This window comes from Anomalospiza imberbis, chromosome 1 (genome assembly GCF_031753505.1).
Source record: "Anomalospiza imberbis isolate Cuckoo-Finch-1a 21T00152 chromosome 1, ASM3175350v1, whole genome shotgun sequence".
NCBI classification, from domain to species: Eukaryota; Metazoa; Chordata; class Aves; order Passeriformes; family Viduidae; genus Anomalospiza; species Anomalospiza imberbis.
Window position 1 is genome coordinate 53218010 of NC_089681.1, and position 17906 is coordinate 53235915.

The 17906-nt window shown below is 40.8% G+C and overlaps 1 protein-coding gene across 3 annotated transcripts in view; it reads right to left on the reverse strand.

The window, feature by feature from the left end:
* PTPN2 (protein tyrosine phosphatase non-receptor type 2) overlaps nt 1-15651 on the reverse strand; it is a 35396-nt gene extending 19745 nt beyond the window's left edge. For 2 of the 3 annotated variants that reach the window (XM_068192831.1, XM_068192840.1), the window contains exons 1-5: nt 15430-15640; nt 12787-12877; nt 5239-5339; nt 4501-4599; nt 3221-3358 (exon numbers count right to left, since the gene is read on the reverse strand). In XM_068192831.1, the coding sequence (XP_068048932.1) occupies nt 3221-3358; nt 4501-4599; nt 5239-5339; nt 12787-12877; nt 15430-15498 (498 nt within the window). In that variant the 5' untranslated portion in view covers nt 15499-15640. Of the gene's footprint in view, nt 1-3220; nt 3359-4500; nt 4600-5238; nt 5340-12786; nt 12878-15429 lie in introns of all 3 variants that reach the window. The other variant, XM_068192849.1, reaches the window with a different exon arrangement.
* Between the last annotated feature and the right edge of the window lie 2255 nt (nt 15652-17906).

Sequence of the window (17906 nt, forward strand, 5' to 3'; positions counted from 1 at the left end):
CACTAAGCAGTCTCACATTACCTTAATCTGACAGTCACAGCCACACAGAAGCTTGGTACTAAGTTGAGAATCCATTTTACTAATGGGTTTTTCCAAGTATTTGCTATTTGTGGAGGACTCAAGATTCCACTTGAGATTTATTAATGGTCCTTACCCTAAAGTATCACACCACCAGTGTCACATCAAATTTAGTTCATTTCTCCTTGTCCTTTCTCCACCAACAATATTTTCTTCGCAAACCTCTCCTTCTACTGCTGTATTCTTACTTCCAGAAACCCAGTCTGAGATACATTCGAAAAGGTTCCTTCTGCAATTTCAACTTCCACTGCTCTGCTTCCTCATCCAAGCAATGCCTGGTTTCCCTGAAGATCTGATGCTCATTTGCCCTTGCATAGCTTGTCGGAATTCCTCTGTACCTGTGTAGTAGTTTTGCTTATAAGCATTTATTATGTGTCACACTGTATCTTTCTCAGGATATCTGGGTTGCCACACCAGAAATTCCTGAAAACAAAGGTTTCTTTCTCTAAAGACCAATACATAGAGATGTGACATTAAGGAATAAAAAAGCTAAAAGCAACAATTAAGAATAATATAAAAATACATATTCAACACAAAGTGGAGTCTTTCCCAAGTTAGATGTCAAGATCTAACAATTCTCCTGCAACATTTTGCAATGGTTATTTTATAGATTTAACAGGCCCTCATACACCTTGCTATCACTTCTCCAATAAGCTGGGAGACTTTGCTTCAAATCATAGCCATTCAACAGCTTCACACATATATGATTACAAAATTTTAAACATGAGCACAGTATCTTCCTTCTCCTTTTATTTTCCAAGAGGCACTGGTTGGTGGAAGTCTTCACATTAAGCCTCTATTATAAAGGGACAGTTCTGATACCTGAGCCATTAAAGTAGAAAGCAGCACTAAACTTTCAGAAAAGCTGACAATTGACATCACAAACCCATGGAGGATACAAAATGAACCACTGTTGAAAAGTAGCTGCAAATACCTGTATTCTAAAATTTAGATTGGGTCAGGCAAAAAAAAAAAAAAAAAAAAGAAATTCTAAAATGATCACCAGCAAAACAAAGAACATTAGGCATCTTTTCAAAACTTTTTGAAAGATACCAACAAACACCATTTTCTCTCCATTTTCTCTGTGCTAGCCACAACAACATTTTTTTTCCTAGAACAGACGTAAAAGAAAAAAATCAGACCAACAAATATCCTAATATAATCCTGAAAAATAACAGCCCCAAATCCTACCTGTATTTCTAAATAATCTTTAACATAAGCAACAACAAAATCAACTAACCAAATACTCAGAGGTTGTTTCATTGGTAATAGCATAAACACTTTACTCTTCATATACCTGTATTTTGTTTATGTCTTAAAGAGATTTGCTGCAGTAAGACAAACTAAATTGAGCTCAGAATGCTTGCATTATAAAGACAACCTTGGTTCTCTCTGTTTTCAAGGAAATACTACATTTTAAGTATTCTTGGCATTCAGAGTATATTTTGTTCATGAGTCATCCTATATTCCAGGCATTGAGTGGCTAAATGTCTTATGCTCTGCCTCCACCAAAGGCCCCTGCAGAATAACTTACATAAACACAGTTAAGCTCACATTTCAAGTTACTGCAAATACTCAGTTCCCACAAGTTTTATGGTATAATTATCAAATTCTTACAAAAGGCTGCATATAACACTGACAGTGTTAAGACTAGAAACTACGCAGCTTTTTTTGCCCGAGTAACCAAGTATGTTCTGCTTCTTCTACAAAAATTATGCATTGAAGTTAATATTCATGGAGCCTTACCAGAGTGCTAGAGATATAAAATAAAAATTAATTACAGAAAGATTGGTATTTGTGAAACTGATTTATATGACTGTCCTGGGTTTGCCATCTTAAACCAGGACAATGACACACAAGAAACTCTGTACAGCAGTGACAGGCCTGCACTGCTGGTCCAAAACAAACCCAGAAATTTAAGTGCTCAATAGATCCAACTCAAAAGTCTACTACAGTATATATTATACATACAGTGCTGTTCCTTAATGTAATTCTGCATTTTCCAGTTAATGTTATGTTCAAACACAAACATGTAAAGAAAATGGCATCTTTTGAAAATAGGAAATTTAAAAGTAAGGGCCAACATCAGCCAAACAATTCCATGAAGAAGCCTTTTTTGGTAGTGAGGAAAACTTGCCTCAGCTTTCCAAAAGGCAGAGTTGCTCTTTTTCAGGCACTAGCTAGCCAACATTACTCATCTTTGTTTTGCCTTTGCTGTCAATAAACAAACTACTCAAGAGAAATTCTTCAGGTCAGCAAGACAAATATTTCATCAAGCTCTTCTAACATGGAGAAGACCAAGCAAAAACATGCCAAGTTTTATCATGTTAATCGCATGAGGGAAGTAACGAATTAAGCAGAACATCTTCAAGCTTTCCTTTCCCAAGTTCTCTGACTAAGATGACCTTGAAAACTTGCCATACTAGTACTTTCAATTAAAATAAGGCAAGATTTATAGGGAGAGAGAGTATCTTACAAGACATAGCTGGAACAAACAGACAAGCTTTTCAATCCTGTCTTCCACTCTGCAACAGAAGCAGTAAATTCCAACCCAAGCTCAGGCCAGGAACAATTTTTTTGAGCTTAACTTGGTTAAATTGCCAAAGTGCTTTATTTTTTAAAAGAAAAGGATGGTTGGTCCTGTGGAGCAAAAGTGGAGGTAAGCAAGAGGAGATAAAGTTACCTACCTACAGGTGGTAATCACTCCTCCCTCCAAAAACTTAAGACAGCTGGACTAAATTACATAGAAAACTCAAGTTCTAGTACAAAATCAGTAATTACTCAGTCAGGTACCTGATATTCAAAGGAAATCAGAATTTTCCACTCTTGTGTTCTTCCCTTAATTCTTACAGCTCCTCTTAGAATCACCACTACCATCATTTAGAATTCAGCATGTTAAGGTACTGCCAAATGGAAAATACAAGTTTACAAATGCCAAAGATGTTATCTCTCCTAATGTATAGACTGAGGTCTAAATCACTTCATTATTTCCACACAAACATCTTCAACATTCTCAGAAGCAAAGTGCATTAAAATTTCCAGTGTAAAAGCTCACTCAAACCAGAAGTGACATCATGCTAAGTTGTTCACATGATACACTTAATCCCAGGAATAGGAGCTGTACCGACTGAGAAAAGCTTACATTGATATTTTCTAATTGCAGTAGATGGACTGTGTAATAGGATTTGATGTCTTCAGACACTAGTCTCACACGGAAACCTGTTTCACTGAATGTCATAACTTCCTCTTCTTTTGTTGGCCAGTATTGTGCACACTTCACCTAATGGATTTTTTTAAAGAGAAGGGAAAAGAAAAAAAGAAAAACCTTGTTAAATATCTTAGTATCTTAGGCTTTGCATGTGCAGATTCAGAGTCCACATTGTTCAATACAGTAGACTCAAGTACCTGCTCCCACTTTGAGGAATTCCTGAAGTCCATAATGTTTACAGACAAGTTACTACAACTGTTTTAGTGGCTATTATGCATTCCAGTTTTACATGTTTATGCTTTCTTCCATCACATGGCTAACAAGCTCTGAGATACATCTTAAGCCTTCCCTCTCCTTCCTCTAGTTCTCTACAGCGAACTGAGATCTCTGCTCAGCTGTTTCAGCATTTCCCCCTTTGTTTCTGACTTGCACACCTGCACATTTACAGAACTCATCTACCACACCCAGTTCTACCCAGGCTTGCTGAATACTGGAAGGTTCTAGTGAAACAAAAGAATGAACTAACAAACCAATGCAAAACTATTCTTTGTCTTGTATTCCTCTTGCTCTGCACTCAAACTTTCTGTAGGAAAATTTTTGCACAAGAAAATAGGTGACTTTTTAACAGACCAGTCAATTTTTTTTTTCATAAATCCGCATTGAATAAAAAACATAAACCTCAAATGACATGCACTTATAGCAAAAATCCGCAATGCCTTTAGGCACTGTAGCAGAGAACTACATCATAACAGAAAATTTGTGTATTCTGCACATATGCCACTGGTTCTAAACAATCAAAAATAACTAGATCAATTCAACAGTTCTTGGGCAGCAGTCTGCCTTCATTGTTACAGCTAACATCTCTATATAACAGATACACTACTCCATTGCATTTAGAAGAATTCATCTAAAGATACTTTTTTCCCACCTTCCATTTTGTTCTGGGAACATCGTACACTGCCTCTACTCCTCATCAGTTCTATCTGTACATGGTTTCTCAGAATGTTACTTTCACCATTCTGGATGTACTTTTGTTAGATGCTATTTTCACCAAACTGAACTGTATGTCTTAGCTCCCTTGCTTCACTGCTACATTAACTACACGTTATACTGCACACCACTCTGTTAGTTCTTCTAACGTAACAATCAAACATTGCTCAACTGTATTAAAATTGTGGGGCTTTTTTTACAACTTTAGGCCTAATGTCACTTACCGATTCTTTTTCAACAATCCTGTTCAACATGACAACTGCTTTGGTTTGTTGTTGCCATACCATTAGCCAAAAATGACAACATGTATTGGGTAGTGGACCCTGTGTAGTAAAAAATACAAAAACAGGCATGAGAATGTATAGGCAAAGCAGTGTTTGAGCACAGTTAATAGTTCACTGCAGGAAACAGGAAAGAGCCTTCCCCTTAAATTTAAACAAATTATTAACAGAATTATAGAAATGGCAGGCAAGAAAGTAGCCACACTGCACAGATCATTCCAGGACTTAAAAAGTCTGGGTTTTTTTAAAGAAAAAAACAAACAAACAAACAAAACCAAACAACAAAACAGAACTCGGAAGGGATATTTTGGTTTAAGCATCACTACTACTGTGCTGTTAGAAAAAAAGCTACTGCAGGCATGCTCAGAAGATACAAGATGGCTTTAGCGGTAGAAGTATTGCTGTAACATATTTCCAAAAGAACTGAAGAAAAGAGCAATAAGTATTTGAGAAGCTTCATATGCAGTAAATTACTCATACTTCAATATCCTATTTAGCTTTTCTTAAACCATAAAATAATCTGTTTGCAACTACGTCACAATGAGATATTGTAATTCATGCAATAATGAGGTACTTGCAATTCATGGAGACAAAAAACAATCCAAATACAAATTACAACTGTACAAATCCCCCTCCCTATATTCTCAATCCCTGTAATAACCCAGTAATTGTACTGCTTACCTGTGTTAAAATATAGTATCTCTGGGCTTCTTCTATGACCACTAGGCTGGCATTGATATAGTCATTCTCGGTGTTCTGGAGTTTTACACGACTGTGATCATCTAAAATTCAAAGAAAATTAAGAATTAATGATGCATCCATCTCGATGAATGCTCTCTAACAGGCAAGTTTAGGTCTAGTCCACAAGCAACTAGAACTAAATTATGCTGTATGACCCAAACATCAAACTACAAATAAGTGAAACTAATTTCTCACATAACTTTGATAACTATCCCCATTCCACCAGAGTAATTTTGGGCAGTTATTAACAGAAGCTGCTCAGAAGACTGGATTACCTATTTTTCTTTTAAAAAAAAACCCAAGCAAACAAAACATCTCTCCCACACAAGCCCAAAGGTCCTCACAATCATCCCTCAACAGGTGCATTTCCTTAATACAACAGCACCACAACTCACACCAGACAACACTGTCCTATCACACCAGATCACTCCACGGCATTATTTTCTAAGTTCAAAATTCGAAGATTTTTGGTGAACTGAAATTTCCAAGGTTGGTAGAATCATAAAGTTAAGTTCACACAGCTAAAAAAAACCCAGTAAAATCTACTTGCAGTAATTCAAGCCAGGCTTGAATTTGATCAATTTCATTTTCCCTGTAAGCCATTGTCTAATATCATACAACATAAAAATACTAAAAAGGCACATGCAAAACCAAAAATAGTCAACAAATCATCCAATTAAATGAAGCCTAATCTAACAACATGGTTTCATCTCAAAATTACACAAGCAAGACTGACGATTCCCCTTTTTATGGCAGAGGCAAGCAAAGGACTGTTTAAAACTGCATAATAAAAAGTCATTGTGGTTGTTTCTAGAACCTTCTAGTATCTGAATTATGAGTCTTTAGGTGGTTTATGAACATCTAGGAGACATTTAGGTAATCAGACTTGTTCACAGTAATTAATCCTTCAGCCATTTTTTGGTCACTGTATTAAATAAACAGTACTTTCAGTTTAAAATTTGTATACAACTGCATGCCAGAAAGTGAGATTCAACTGACTGTAAACCTCCTGAAGCTCAACACCTAGCAGAATAAGAAGAGTAAATTAAAAATAGCAAACTAAAATTAATTTAAGAAACTTCAACATATCTCAGGAAGAGATGGAAGAGATTCCATAAGGAAACTGACAGCAGAGGGAATTACGTTGCAATACCAGTTTCTAAAACTAAATTCACCTAGTCTAACCCACAAAACTCAATTAGGGCCCAGACTGCTGTTAAAATGCCAGCCCACCCATCCTTGTACCAAAAGGCTCACTTGATTTAGACAAACACTTTGGAAAACACAGAGAGACATGAGCAACTACCGAGTATCAAATTCAGCACAACTACAACAGATGAACTCACAGCCAGCCTGTGCAGCACAAGGCTCATCTCAGAAATCCATAAATATAAACCTGGACAGGCAAAAAGCGGATAGCAATCAGAAAAGAGTTACTGAATTAGACTCTTGTTCTACAGACTGCTTGTATGATTTAGTATGAATACTTTCCATGTGTTTGGAAACCTGGGAAAAGAACATTTACTAGGTCTTGATCTGCCTTTACATTCTCCCTCATCTATCTGCTACTGGCAACTGCCGAAGATGATCTTGTTGGATTCAAGTAAAGAAATCAACAGTAAAGTAGAACTGTTTTGCTGCTGCTGAAGCACTCAAATTTGGGGTTGTTGCCCCATCTCCCTTAGCTCCTAGCTTTTATACACAGTCATATACTAACATGCAGAGAATAGAAAAATGCTGAAATGTTATTTTTTATCTAAAAGCATGAGATATATACTGGGTTAGTCTGTTTTCAGTAGCATTCCGGTTGTAAGGCAACACCATCTTAACTTTCAGGAGTTTTAAATGATTTACGATACCTTTGTGTGAAGAAAAAAAATATTATCAAAGCCAAGACACAGCAAAATTAAGACACATGTGCATTTTAAAGTAAAATAGATATCTTTGTATTATTTTGCCAGGATAGGAAAGCATTACTTTTTCCTTTCATGTATCACTTTATCTGAAATGTTTCTACTGGAAAGAAACCAAGACCTCTGTAAATATTACATGTCATTTGCCAACAGGAAAAACTTAAGATCTTGTTATAGTAAATCACACATACCCGTACCAGTGTTCTCGGAAAGGTGACGCAAGCAAGCACTGTTAACAGTTTAATCACCCAGCGGCAGCTGCTGTACTGCTGCCAGGGGCAAATAATGCAGCCTCTAAGGAGGTTTCCTACTTTCATCCTTACATTCTAAGATTCATTTTTTCTCTTCTTATAAATTTTGCTTTGTAAACATGACAAATAAAGTTCTGCAAGTTGTTTTTTTTGAAGTCCCTTTAATAACTAATTCTATGCACAGATAACCTCCCTTTCCCTCCCCAATTAAAACAGAGGAGATCCTGCAAGTACTCTGGCAGACAGTCCACAGGACAAAAAAAAAAACAAAAAAAAACACTAGAATATATTGATTTCTCTTCTTTCAAGGGATGAGGTTCTTAAAGGACACAATGACCTAGAAACCTCATTCAAACCCTGGCTTGCTCTTCTGAATTAAATGAAGCAAGCCAACTTTTGACAGCGAGTTATCTGTAATGTATTTCCCGTATGTATATAATTTCCAGTTACAAAGTACTTAGATTTATATGAATGATAAACCTATCTTTAAGATAAGATTTAGCTTATGCATTGCCATGCCCACAGCAGCTAAAATACAGTACTGCTTTTCTGAAGTGCTAATTCCCCTATTTCAAACTATGCAGTCTGAAAAGGAAGTGGAAACCTTAAAATTATTTTCATTCTGGCTCCTGCACTGAGAAAAAACACTCCCAGAATGACCCTGTTTGAGATAAGCAAACTCTGATTACCCATTTCCAGTGGAACCCTGTCCCACTGACAATACTTCCCATGCATCAAATAAGGCCTAAACTTCACAACACTCAATCTGCTAACCTCCTGCTTAACAGAAAATGACAGATCCAGTTAAAATCAAGATACAAAATGTTTGGCATTTTACATCACGCAGCTCTTGCAGTTGGTTAATGAAAGGTTTTCATTATAAAGCAACTGTTTCTAGAACACTGTATAACTTCAAAATTATCTTTTATCCAAGAGATGTCTCTGGTCCTCCAAATATAGAGCTATTAACAATAGAGGAAGGCGAAATGCTACTTAGAGGATTAAAGAAAGTCATAAATAAAACATGCAGCTGCAAGCCATCTCAGTGACCGTGCCTAACCTTTCCCACCTACCAACAAATCCCTTCCATTTCACTAATCTAAATCTAGTCTATCTGAACTGCTAAATTATTCAAATTGCAATATTCTGTCACTAGACTTACAGTCTCGAGTTTCAGAGGTAGCCTAAGGCAAAGGAAAGGCAAAATGACTTTTCCTCAGTACCCTGTCACTGGTTGTACACAAGGAATGCCATCATATCAGCCATGGCCTAGCTCACCACTGAAATGTATTCATATTGAAATACACGTGTCACTACCACATAGTATGCTTACAATCGTAAGCAGGATTATGGGAAAAATTCTTAAGGCACATTAAAGTTTAGATCAGCATGTGCTATAAAATTCCCCTCTTCCCCAACTCCAAAGGAAGAAGTATCTCCAAACTCAACAGCATCATGAGTTTATTTTACAATGTTTCACGTGGTAAGATGTTTTAGAGAATCATTAGATAATGCCATAAAAATCACCAATGTCAGCTTCTAATATGGACAAGAAATGCAGCAGGCTTATTCCGGGCTGAACATCTCCCTGTTCTCAGCACATTCACTTGAAGCACAGGACAGAAAGGGAACAAACATTCCTGCAATGATAATTAATTAGCACCATGTGTAAAATCATTCAAATCAGCTCCAAATTCGCTGTAAAGCACAATTCTCTTTGTGTTCCTCTCCTGTACTCTATGCCAACTGTAAGCCTGTGGTTGAAAGATCTGACACAAAATCTACTCAAGGCCATAGGAAGAAAACAAAAGAAATCACTACCTTGCAAGATCTTCCAGAAGCAACATGATCTATCAGCAAAAATGCTCTGATGACCCAGGTTCTTCAGCAACACACCGTATTAACAAAGGAAGGCTGAAGAGAAAATTGTGTAAACCCCCATCTACCCTTCAAAAGCAAAAGGCAAAAAAATCCTGCCAATTCTGTTGAGGGGATTTCCTTCTTGCCTGTAAATCTGGGAACTCGACTCTAAAGGTGTTTACAGTCAATCTGAGACACTAGACTCCTCTGATAACAACTAAGGATAGGATTTAGAAGGAAAGTTAATTACAGAAATCTTTGGAGATTCATTAAAATTATTAATAAAGAATAACAACCTCACAAGTTACTTTCCTCTGTTAAAAACGTTTTCTGAGAAATGGTTTCATCTGTCCGGAAATGACTGGCTGTCAAACCAAACCTATTTCAGATTAACTTCCTGTTTCAGTACTATGAAGCCAAAATATTCCTCTGCCTATTTTAGACTAATACCAAACTATTAGACTGCTATTTTTTTTTCAGCTAGACAGTAAATCTTGAGGGCTTTTGCCAAACCAACCTTATCTATGCTATAGATCTTTAGCCAACAAAAATGGACACTAATAAAAATACTTATGAAACGGGAAATACTGTGAAGCTCAACCGTAATGGGCAGAGATGCTTAGCCTTTCCCAGCAAACAAATATATTTTTATCTAGAAATGTATGTAACAGACACAAGTTTGTTTCAGTGTACTTGTCCCAGGTATCACAGCTGAAATGGAGCAAACCAACCCAAAATATTTTTCCTGGACTCGTAACTGACATATTTCCCGTAAAATTGAACAACCTTTGCACTTCCTCATGCAGACACACCACCTCAGATTTCACAGTGGCTTGGCTGCTACGACAGTTAACTAACAATTTTCTCATTGCTTTTGAAGAAATAAAACTCTTTTCTTTAAATTATGTCTTCCAGTATGATTAAGTAGCTAGATCTTAAAAGCCCAACAGCTGGCTCTGAAGGCCTTTGACTATCTGAGAATATTAGTATCACCCGTTTTTCACCTAAACACTGTTAAAAAGCAGCAAAATTTGCAAAGTGAAGGACTGAGACGTCAAGATTGTGTGAGACTGAATTGTCTCGCATTTCTGCAACACCATGTCCTTCCATACATGAACCACAATTAGATGCGTTCACCAAAGTGACCAAACCATGCAGCTTTTATCCTAGCTGCTTTGAAATTTAGGCACCACTACCTTGAAATCTTATTCATCATACACTTCCCTTCCAGGCTTCTTTCTGCTCCCGACTCTCATCCTTCTTACTGAAGCAACTGAGCCATATTTAAAAATACAGAAGTAAAATTCAGGAGGAATTAGCTAGTTCAAATACAGTGTTTTGCTCCGTTCTCCTGATAAAGCTTTGTTCCTAGTGCCCAGTTCTGCCAAGCTATCTAGATAGACCAATTCAAACAATCCTTCTTTCATAAATGCTAGAAACTGACACATTCTTCATAAAATTCATCATCTTATTCAGTTCATTCATCATGTAATAATCTATGTCAGAGTGTAACAGAAAAGCTCTAGCCTTTTCCTAAGCCCAAGCACTACTTCAATACTAGATTTTATCTGTCTCTCTGCTTTTGCACTGGGTCCAAGAATTAATACAATCATTCATTTTTTTTCTACTAGCTAAACATGCACTTCAGAAGCAGGTTTTGCCATGACTAAAGCAAAGGCATTTGATGCTCTTCACTACTGTAAAAGGCATGCCATGATTAAGGAAAATATTGAGCTCCACATAACTGCAGGAGATGAATACAAATCACATCCAAAAGGTATTACTGGAGGCATTATTAGATACTACTTAAATAATGCTATGTATTTTTATTTCTTTTAGAAACACTTTTTAAAAAGAAAAAAAGCACAAAGAGTTTGAAAGTAAATTTTCACTCTCTTTATATAAATTACATTCATGTATGGGAGAAACAGTAGATAAATGCATGGATACAACATCTGACATGGAAACTGTATAGGATGTTAGACCCAGGACTAGAACCTAAGACTTCTGGGTTCAAATCTAATTTCCTGCCATCTCATCTTACAACCCCCATTGCAACTTAGGTATGAAACAAATTAAATAAAACATCTCTTTCAGCACTGGTAAGATGCTAATGCTGTGCTTCAACAGGACAACAAAGCTGGGACACCCGAGTGCCTCTGCACAGACCAACACGTGTCCACCAGAGGCCTGGCTCCACTTCCTGAGCCTATGGTGAAAGTCAGTCAGCCTTGCCTCACCTGAGGTATCTTCCTCAGTACTGGACACTCCTCCAGTGGAATGCCACACAGACACAGCAAGGAGGCCGTGCACTGAATTCCTAAGTTCAGTTTCATCAGCATGCAGCACAGGGGTTCAGCACCACGCCAGACTGGACCCATTTGGTACGAATTCACTGTGCCAGCGGAGCATCCTGGCAGCAGCTTAAGGAGCAGCGCTGCATCTGACCAGTGTGACTCAATCCAAGACCCTTTCTGTGCCATTTTGAGAAGTGCTATACACATGCTGTCACCACAACTTTCAACTGGAAACAAGGAGCTCAGCACTTCTCCAAATCTTAGAATAGGTATTCAGATCAGGCTCTCAAACGAAAAGCCCCAGTATACCAGCAACCCTCCAAAAACTCTACATCCAGTAACAAGGTGGTTTTTAGGACCCTTCAGTATTCTGGGAAACTTCATAAGGAATACATAAACATGTTATCTGTCCCAAATTTAATATACCGCAAAAAAATTAAAGCTATATAATTTTTTCCCCTATCTTCAGCTCACATATCTTTTTGCAATAATTTTGGCTTACAATTTCTGAAGTAAAAGGCTGATGAAAAGAAGCCCACAGCATCTCTGCAGCAGAGAAGCTGGTCTAAATTTTTTTTTTTTCACATGAGACATAAGATCATTATGCCAAAAAGACCATTTTATTGCAATTAGTAGAAGTATGAAGCACTCCATAGCTTATTTACTATATGGGCAAAACCAACAAAATCTCAAGCATTTTTTAAAGCAACAGTAGAAATTGAGTGGCATTTATCCACACCACCTTAAAAATGTGCAGAATCACTCAGTCCAAAGAGAAAACATTTCTTTAAGTCAATCTGTACTAACTTAACCTCTATACTCGTTTTTTTACAACACATAAAGCACTATTAAACAAATAATTTCCCTATTAGAAAAATACCTCTAAAACATTACTCTGCAGCTCACAAAAATTTACCTATACACTAATATCCTGTGATTTGCAACCATCTCTCATTCACCATTCAGCACAATGAGCTTAACATGCAGACTCTTCTCCCTCCATTTGTGTATGTGTTACCAAAAATCTCACATTTATCACAGGATACATGCCTACAGAAAAAAACAAAATGCAAAATTTGCAATGACCATGATTTATCACCTCCAGTGTCAATAGGGTAAGAGAAGGTCTAGTAAGTTTACTGCAATGATTGCAGAAAAGATACTCACATGGACTAACATCTCTGTATCTGTTTCGATTTCTGTTTTCTGGATATTTTGCAACTCTGTGTGGGTAGTCACTGGATTTATGTCGGATTTCCTTAAAAAGACAAAATAAATAATTGACTTATAGCCAGCAACCTGATTAAGATGAATGTTCTACACATACTATTAATTATGCAACATTACTAATAGCTAACATTTTTAAAACCAAGTTTTACCGCCCCTAGTTTCATTTTCACTCAGAAGACATATTTCATTCATGGCCAAACTGCTACCATATAGATCTTCCTACATTTGGCTAAAACTACCAAACGTAAGCACCATTTGACAAGCAACTGATGGATCAAGATCAAAGAGTAAAAAACCCCTAATCCCAGATATTTATTATGCTTACAGTTTACCTCAGAGCTGCACATTATCTCCCGAAGCAGTAAGGGACTCAGATGCTACAGCAGTATTCTGCTGACTCCTTTAAAGCGATTGGCAGCGTAAAACCCCACAAATGTAAGTGAACCAGTTAATGATTTTATGGCTACTATTAAGGGCCATAGGATTATTCTTGGTGGTTTGATGGCTCATCCCATACAACTGTAGTTAAACGTGAACCAATATGAAGAATACTAGTCACAAATATCAATGTGAATCAAAGCCTGGTCTCCCCATTTACATTTACACAAACCTTCTGAAAATCTGTGAGATATTCAGACTCACATACTATTTTAAGGATCCTACTGTTCACACATTCTGAATGTTCTGCTTTATTGATTTCTTCCCTGAGTGCACGTTTTCTACAACTTCACTAAGATACACAGAATTACCTTATGTAGAAAACTGAAAACAGCCTTCAGTATATTCTACTCTGTATTTATATCCCTGTACTGATGCCATCTCAGCAGAAATGTTGCTCAGTACAGAATTAACAATATTTTACTTTTAATTCTCCTTCTGTTTTTAGATTATGTTGTTACATTTGATCATTATGTTCCAAAGGGCATTTAAATTTCTTATTACAACTGAGCATTCTTTCGTCTTCTCAATGTTCCCACTATCTTTGTCTCCAAACTTCCTAAATAGCCCCGTCTATTCCCAAACAATGAACGCAGCCAGAAAGGGCATCAGCGGAAACATAACGTATAAAAGAAAGCTCAAATTTCTAGCATTGGTTGCGTGACCTTTCTTTAAAATGTACTGCCAATCTGCAAAGAACATAAATCACAATGTGGAGCAGCAACTGTCAAGCACCAATAGTCCACAGATTTGTATAAAAACCTCTTGATCGATTAGGTTTTCTATTTTGATACAGCACACTGGAACTGCTCGTTTACATGGCTGACAAGCTTTGGGAGCTTGCTCATGGAACGAATGGCTCTGGCAGGCATTCACACCCAAGTTTCCATGAAAGGTAAATTTTGTATTACTCAGTAACAGGATGCAACCTATTTTGTTTCTTAAAGCACCTGCACCTGCACAGAAACACACCCGTGCTTTGGTAAAGAAACATTAAAATAGCGAGAACACTTCTACAGTGATGGTGTGAGAGGGTAGGTTTGCTAAAAAGAATTAAACTTAAAGAAATGTAATGACTAATTTAGAAATCAGTTTTCCCACATAACATCCAGCCATCACACAGAATCACAGCACATCCTGACCTGGAAGGGACCCACAAAGACCATCAAGTCCCACTCCTGACTCTGCACAGAATAACCCAAATGACCACACCATGTGCCTGAAAGCATTGTCCAAACCCTTCCTGAACTCTGGCAGGCTTGGTGCTAGATCCTACTTATTTGTAATACAGACATATCCAAAAGTGCAACAGCTGAAATACTGCACTAGAGATACTGTATTTGAATCACATATAAATCAAATAAATTACTAATTTAACAGAAAAAAAGCATAATTCAAAGTCAGTAAAGAAAACTTTGGGGTTTGTTTCTCTTTTCTCATTTGTGAAATAGTGCTATAAAATACTGTGGGCTTAAATAGCTGCTCTAGTGACACCAGCTGATACATAATGCCTGTTTTATGGAACTAACTGTTCTTGGAAGTTCTTAATCTCGTAAAAAAAAAAAAAAAAAAAGGCAAATACTGCATTTTATTAAGTAGCACACGCGCAGAACCCCCGCAGCGGATGCCGAGCTGGCCAAGGCTGCGGGAACGGGCGCTGAGGAGGGAGCACGGGTGCCTGAGGAGCCGCACGAACCATCGGGGGGGAGGGGCACGCAAGCCTCAGCCGAACCCGTACTATCGGGCACAGCCTGCCGCAAGCCCGCAAGCCGCGGGAGTCCCACGGCGGCTGTCCCGGCTGTCCCGGCTGGGACCGGGCCCCGCTCCGTTGAGCCCCGGGGGCAGCGCGGACCAAGAGCCGCCGCCGAGGCCGCGCACGCGCCTCGCCCCGCGCCTGCGCGCCACCGCCCCTCTCCCGGTCCGCCCCGAGTGCGCATGCCTAGCGCTTGCCCACGGCGCCGCCGCTCGCACCTGAGGGCGAGAGTCGTGTCGGCCCAGCGACTTCCGCTCTCCCCGCCGCTGAGGCGGCGGCGGAGCCGCACGCCAGGCACGGCCGCTGCCGGCCCGCGAGTCTCTCTCCCCCCTGCCCTTCCTCCCTCCCTGGTGCTCTCCGGCTAGAGCCGACCACGCCGCTCGGCTCACCAGATAACGCGCCTGCCAGTCGTTCGCGGCGTCGATCTCCTGGAACTCCTGCTCGATGGCGGCGGACATGATGATGGCGGCGGCCGCCAGGGCGCGCGAGCCTGTCCGCAGGAGGCCGAGCGGCGAGCCCGCAACAGCTCGCGCGCAGCCCCCCGCCTCACGGGAGCGGCGGGCGCGCACATACGCTCGCGACCGGGCGTCCCGCAGCCGACGGCGGGCGCATGCGCGGCCGTCGCCCCGCCCACGGAGGGCCGTGGAGATCACGCCTCCCCGGGCCGCGGAGGCGGGAAGCACCTGGGGTGACGTCACTGCCCCGGCGGGGGGCGGGGCCGCGCTCAGGTGTCGCGGGGGCTCGGCCGGGCCGGGAGCTTCGGTCGCCAAACGGCCACCGAGGTTTTGTTGTCACAAAAATCACGGACTCAGTTCGGTTGGAAAAGATCTCCAAGATCGAGTCCAGCCTGTGGCCGAACATCACCGCGTCAACCAGACCACGGCACTAAGTGCCACATCCTTCTTTAAACACCTCCAGGCACTGTGACTCCACCTCCTCCCTGGGCAGTCCGTCCCAGTGTTTAATCGCCCTTTCTGTGAAGAATTTCTTCCTAACGCCCAACCTGAACCTCCCCTGGCGTAGCCTGAGGCCATGTCCTCTTGTCCTGTCACTGCTTGCCCGGGAGAAGAGACCGACCCCCACCTGGCCAACACCTCCTTTCAGGCATTTGTTGAAAGCGATACGGTCACTCCTGAGCTGCGTCTCCTCCAGGCTAAACACCCTCAGCTCCCTCAGCTGCTCCTCACAGGACATGTGCTCCAGACCCTTCACCAGCTTCACTGCCCTGCTCTGGGCACCCTCCAGCACCTCAATGTCCTTCTGAACTGAGGGGCGCAGAACGGACCTCAGTATTCGAGGTGCAGCCTCACCAAAGTGCGTGCAGGGGGACAATCACTGCCCTGGTCCTGCTGGACACACTACTGCTGGTACAAGCCAGGATGCCATTGGCCTTCTTGGCCACCTTCACGCTCTGCTGGCTCTCGTTCAGCTGCTGTTGACCACTGGTCCTTTTCCACTGGGCCACTTTGCAGCCACTCCGCCCTCAGCCTGTAGGGCTGCATCGCTGTGCCAGTGTCACTGAGCGGACACGGGCCCTGCAGTGTGCATGGGCTCTTCCAGGGGCCGGCGTGTCCCCAGCCCGGCTCAGCGTCGCACCCCCGGCGATGTGCCCCGCCGGCAGCCGCTGGTTCCGAAAAGCAGAAGTGCGGAGACACGGACGTGTCGGACGGACAAATCACGGCGGGGCTCGCCGTCCCGAAAGCAGAAACGCCGTGTCCCGCAGCGATTGCCTCACTGGGAGGGACAGAAAATCCCTTAAGGGGCGGCTCGGGCAGACGCTGGGCAAAGCCAAGGGTCAGGCCAGGTCAGAGAGGGCTGCGCTGCGCGGGCTGCTGGGGGACACCAGCCTGGGGCCCCCGGGCTGGCGGGAGCCTCGTGGCTCAGGACAGGTGGCTGGGTAACGTCCGGCACCTTAAAAATGTGTGAATTAGTGCCACAAAGGGGAACTATGTGCCATCAGTGTGTGTGTCTGAAGGGAGAGTGCCAAGAGTCAGGTTCTTCTCGGTGGTGCCAAGCAATAGGACAAGAGGCCAAGGCAGAAACTGATGCACAAGAAGTTCCACCTGCATATGAAGAACAACTTCTTTATTGTGCGGGTGCCCGCCCACTGGAACAGATTACCCAGAGAGGTTGCGGAGTTTCCCTCACTGGAGACATTCAAGAACCGTTTGGACGTAATTCTGAGCAATAACTTGTAAACCAGGGTTTTCTGAAGAAATTGCTCTTGTCCAGATTTGGATTGCTTTATTTTTACTGCAAATATGCTAAAAATGCAGCACCAGTTCTCTGGCTTTTAGAATCTGAGCCCAGGATAGGCCCAAGATTACATTTCTAATGGTCTGTGAGGGAGAACTGTATATACAACATAAACCAAGTACACTTATTAGAAAACTTTATTCTGCCAGTAGTAACCTCCCATTCTGTATTAGCTTTGCAGCCAAGCCCAGATGAACTATTACACAAAGTCTTATGCCCTTGGGACCAAGTGTGACATGCAAAGAGGGACAATATAGTTGCTGGAGAGTCTAGTATATTGTAGTGTTTTCTGTTTTAGTATAAACACCAGCAAGCAATGTTTTTAAATTAAAATCACTGATAATTTGAGAAGCCCATTGCTGTGGTGACAAAGCAGTCACCCCAAAGTAATTGGTATCTGCAGCACTTTTGATTTCAAAATTGACTTTGGTGCCCATGAAGACCAATTGAGTTAATTTTAAATGCTTTTGTCCAGTGACCTTGGCTGAACAATTATTTTAGTACCAGTCTGGAACAGGCTAAGTGTTTGTTCCTCTGTGTGTACTTTTTTGGGTCATTCACTGGAACTACTTAAGCACCATTTATTGGAAATGATCTGGTTTGTGCTGCT